This window comes from Erigeron canadensis, chromosome 7 (genome assembly GCF_010389155.1).
Source record: "Erigeron canadensis isolate Cc75 chromosome 7, C_canadensis_v1, whole genome shotgun sequence".
NCBI classification, from domain to species: Eukaryota; Viridiplantae; Streptophyta; class Magnoliopsida; order Asterales; family Asteraceae; genus Erigeron; species Erigeron canadensis.
Genome location: NC_057767.1, coordinates 26,822,261 through 26,827,526, shown reverse-complemented (window position 1 = coordinate 26,827,526; position 5,266 = coordinate 26,822,261). Strand labels below are relative to the sequence as shown.

At 32.6% G+C, this 5,266-nt stretch overlaps 1 protein-coding gene across 1 annotated transcript; it reads left to right on the top strand.

Moving 5' to 3' along the window:
• The first annotated feature begins 1,992 nt into the window (after positions 1-1,992).
• Positions 1,993-3,178, top strand: LOC122609189 (F-box protein CPR1-like). Its single transcript, XM_043782247.1, has 2 exons — positions 1,993-2,023; positions 2,382-3,178. Exons 1-2 carry the CDS (start codon positions 1,993-1,995, stop codon positions 3,176-3,178), a joined length of 828 nt encoding a protein of 275 aa, XP_043638182.1.
• Positions 3,179-5,266: the final 2,088 nt, after the last annotated feature.

The window sequence follows — 5,266 nt, the reverse complement described above, 5'->3', positions numbered from 1 at the left end:
AACTTGATTTTGTATAGCTTTTTACATTGTATTCCTAAAATCATTTATGATTTTGAATAAGTTTCTTTGTATGGAACTCATTTGTTTTGTCTCAATGTGTGCACAAAATCAAATTTGATTTTGTATAAGTTTGACACCATATGCATAAAATCAAATTTGATTTTGAATAGATTTCTTGATATGGAACTCATTTGTTTTGTCTAAATTCTCTATACATAATCAACTTTGTTTTGTCTAAATTCTCTATACAACTTATACAAATTTGATTTTGTATAAGTTTGACAACATATGCATAAAATCAAATTTGATTTCTTGATATGTAACTCATTTGTTTTATCTAAATTCTCTATTCATAATCAACTTTGATTCTATACATAAAGCTGTAAAAACTGAAATCACTAAAAATATCAACACATAATCAAATTTGATTGTAGGCATATAGTCACAAACATACAGGTAACTATAAACTCAATACAAAATCAAATTTGTACAAACAAAGTCACAAAATCAAAATCTCTAAAATCTCTATACATAATCGCATTTGATTATAGACATAAAGTTGCAAAAATAAAAATCACTAAAATATCAACACATAATCAAATTTGATTATAGACATATAGTCAAAAATACACAGGTAACTAAAAACTCAATACATAATCAAATTTGATTGCATAAACAAAGTTATAAAACACAAATTTAACAAATTCAAATTTTAGAATAGATCTATGTACAATCAAGTATGATACAATCAGTAAATGGGCAAAACTCATTATAAAAATTTTAAACAACAACAACCAAAGATACAACTTCTTATCATATAAAAAACAAAAATAAGAGAAAAAAAAACTACAAATCATGGATAAAAATGGTTTGTTTATCCATTTTTTATAAAAAAAAATATAAACTACATAAAATAACACTCTAATAATATCTAAAACATCATCTTCCACTTATTGTTGCTGTTGCTAGTGGTTTGAGATGAAGATCCAGGTTGTGGTGGTGGCGGTGGTGGTGGCGGCGGTCAGATATGGTGGTGGTGGTCACTGTCCAAGGAGGAGAAGAGAGGGAGTGTGTGTGTGTTTCCATCAGGAAAAGGAAAGGGGAAAAGAAATTTTTTTTGTTAAGCAAATTTACATATATGCCCCTCCATGTCTTTTTTTAATTAATGCATTAGTTTCAATCCTAGCCATTGATTGAGATGATCAAATGGCTAGGATTTGGTCCTTGGGTTTCATGAAAAATTAAGGATTCAAAAGAACATTTACCATGTTTCCTAAACTTATTTATGTGCATAGTTAAATACTTACCATAAATCGATAATCCAATAGGAAAGTCTCCCTATCTATACTACTTAATAAAGCAAATCTCTCCCTATTAATTATTTCTGTCTTTGAAATACCTTATTTGCCCTTGGACATTTTTATTCCCATAATACCCTTTCCACCCTAAAATCAGACATGCTCCACTGTCCCTCTTTTGTAACCCGCAATTTTGTTAACGTTGATATGGAAATTACTACCATCAATCGTTGTCACTTCTGCCCACCGCCGCATCACGCAGGTATCTATCTAGTAATAAATAAAGATAAAGACGTACGATGAATGGCAAAAAACAGTGTGTATACTTACCATAAATTATTTTTAACATATCATAAGTTATTTGTGTAAATGATGCGGTTTTAGATCTAGTATACTTGCCATAAATCAAATTAAATATACGTATATGTTTCCTAAACTAATTAAAGTGTATAATTACCATAAATCCGCAATCCAGTAGGATATAGGAAATTAAGTCTCCCTATATATTATAAAGATAAAGACGTATGATGAATGGCAAAAAAAAAACAGTGTGATCGAAATCATCCGTATCGATCCCTAAGAAAAAAAAAAACCACCGGCCAGCGAAAGTTATATATATTGCGAGCGAGAGGGTTTCCATCGATTGATAGATAATAAAATATAATACTCGTATTATATAGATCGAGATAGAGATATGGCAAAAAGAGCAGCCGCTGATGAGTTAGGTACGTACCGAAAAGAAGAAGATGAAGAAGGCCGATGATCATGATCTTCCTCCCGTTGCACTTATTGATACCGATATAATAAAGTACGAGATATTACCGAAACTTTCAGCCAAATCCATATGCCGTTTCAAGTCTGTTTCCAAACCCTGGAAACTGTTTCTGTCGACACATTTGTTTGGAAAGATGCACGTACCGTCTCCATCACATAAACAACAAGACCTATAAACTTGTCTTACTTGATAAGCCCCGCTACCTCCTCAACCTGAACGGTTCATCAGTTACGGTCATCCACTACTGGAAGAAGCTCGTCCCAGGTTTGATTTGGTTTTAGCTGCTTTGGATGGATTGGTATGTCCAGCCTCGACGACAAAAATCTTCACCAGTCTAGCTTTATGGAATCCGTTGACTGGTGCCTGCTACAAGTTGCCGCCTCACCCCAAAGGTTATGATCCCCATAGCGGTCTCATTGGTTTCTATTCCGACTCCTCCAATGACTATAAGCTTGTACATATGGTTTTCTGGGGTGCCGTCGCGGCTTATATCTATTCCCAAAGATTGAATTCGTGGAGAAAGATTGAATTTGTCATTGGCGAGTGTTACTTTGACCAATGGTCGCAGGCTACCTTCTGCGACCATAGTCTTTACTTTTGGGTAAGACACTATGAGCACGATCATGAATACATTATTTGTTTTGATGTGAACACGGAGGACTTCAGGATAATACAATTTCCACCTCTTCCAAGTGGTGCGACCCGTCTTCATTCAAGTTTAGTGGTTATCGACGGATGCATTCACTTGTGTGTAGCCTATAACATTCGTAAAGATTACATATGGTTCAAAAGGGGAAACATGTGGAAGTTGATGCCTGGTGATTCGTGGGTGGAGGTGGCCTATTTCCCAGGCGCTCCAGATGATGATGATGATTTATCGTTGGACATCCCCAACGTATGCATCACTAGGAATGCCCGAGATAGCTGGCTTGCGATTATGGACGGTAACAACAACTCATTTGAAATAATGAACATGGAGGATTTCACATTAAAAGAGCATTCGTGTTCTTCATCTTCGTTAGTTACATATAGGCGAGTCATATATGAGGAGACCCTTGTGTCCCCCAAGCCTCATGATCAAAGTGTGGATGAATCAAAGGTTTAGTTTAGTGATACGTTGCAAACAGAAATTATACAAGTTAAAACTTGGTGTTGTAAATAAATAAGATGCATAATGGCCGGATTATTTACTCGTTTTTTTTTTTTTTTTAACTACTTGTTCCTATCGCTTAAATAACCTGTGGAACTCTTATTACCAACAAAACTGATGCTAGCAAAATTCCAATGTGATACCACATGTAATGAAACATGAATCACCATGCTGATGCTTGCAAGAAAGAGACCGGTAAAGGATAGTCAAGCATATCATATAAAAGTTATAACTTCCCAGTTTACAAAACAAAACATGCAAATATATTCAATCGAGAATATAATTGAGAATTGAGAGTTAATTTCTAAAAAATACATTAACAGAAAAGGCTAAAAAGCCACTTGCAGGTTCAAAAACTAAAACACTATATATATATATATAATATATTCATTATTTAAGAATGTAGATCACCATAAAATTTCCAAATCATCCCACTTGCAGCAAATTAACACATATAATATTACTCCTAAGTCCATATGCCATTCTAGACGATCACCATCCACTTACGCTTTGACAAAACCATTCTTAACGGCTTTCTTCACCCTGTTTGAGAAATTAGAGTCCTCGGAACTCAAGAATGTTTCTTTTTGTAATTGAAGTAGCACCAACAAGCTGAGTTAATCAGCTGGAGTATTAGTTTTAGAACGCTTGACCCATAATGTCAAATGATTATATAACATTCACATAGAGAACCAACCACCACTTGTATAGCAAAAGCTTAATTATAATATGAAGATGCTAACGTGTAATATATGATGAGTATCAATTAATTAACAAAACAACATGGTTAATTAAATTACGTTTTTTTTTAAAGAAAATCCTTGATATTGCTTTCTGATCTATAAAAAACGTATAGAACTTCCTCTTTTTTCATGGAATAATCAACTCCTTTAACGTACCCTTTTTGCCGTGTGTTTTTTTTTTTACTATAAACTTTGGACGACAAAGCCTTCAAATATATGAGTTACTAAACAGATACATCAGAGAGTTTACAAGACTTGTTTTATTATTCTTGAGCTCATCTAAATACATCACGTTTTACTCTAACCAATACATAGTTACTAAACTAATGAAGCCAGCAAAAACTCATAATTGCATTCAAGCATTACATCAAACGGTTGGTGTGCATCGTAAGTTCCAACTAAAACAATCAATATTTAACAAACAAATTAAGCCAAAAAAAAAAAAAAATCAAAGAATAAAAAACTATTAGAGTATACAATGCGATTAAAAAAAAAAGAAACATAAATTACTTTCACCATTCATCTTAATGTTGATCATAATTCGACCATCCAATTTAGAGCCGGTTGTACTTTTCATCATTTATAGCTTTCTGTACGAGAAAAATGATTAAAATTTATAGATACTAATTACTAAAATTTGAAAAAAACTTCATATATCAAAATAATGAATTTGTTTTGGTAGATTTATACAAAAAGAATATTGATAATGCTTTTACGGATATAAATAAGGGGAAAAAAAAAGATAATTTTTTAATAGGAAAATGATGTCAAAAAGGTTTTTTTTTACAAACCTACTTAAATTATTTTTTACACATGTCAAAAAGTCCATCATGATTTTAATGGTTTGTGAGAGCAAACCTACGATAGAAATCATATTTGTTGGATGATTTTGTTCTCACAAACCTACTTAAATTATTTTCTACACATGTCAAAAAGTCCATCATGATTTTAATGGTTTGTGAGAGCAACATCATCCAAGCAAAATAATGTTAACATTATCCAAGTTATCAATAATAAGGTTTTTTTTGAAAAAGATATAGATAGAATTAGAAAAAAACAAAAACGGTGTTGAAAAAGGAGTAAGAGAGAGGAGGGATCATATACTTTTACGGAAGGGGATTCCCTCAAGTTAGCCTAATATGACTAGTCATGTTAGGCTAATCTTGGCCCTTGGATGAAAATCAAGGGTCAAGATTCAAAGATAATGATTGAATCTTAGCCCTTGATTGAAAATCAAGGGTCAAGATGTCCCCAACTTGACTCAAGTTATAAAAATAACTTGAGGGAATCTTCCTCCTTA

Coding starts and splice junctions, on each gene's coding strand:
- LOC122609189 (XM_043782247.1), top strand. CDS start 1,993: ATGGCAAAAAGAGCAGCCGCTGATGAGTTAG. Junction 2,024..2,381: donor AGCAGCCGCTGATGAGTTAG/GTACGTACCGAA, acceptor TGGTATGTCCAG/CCTCGACGACAAAAATCTTC.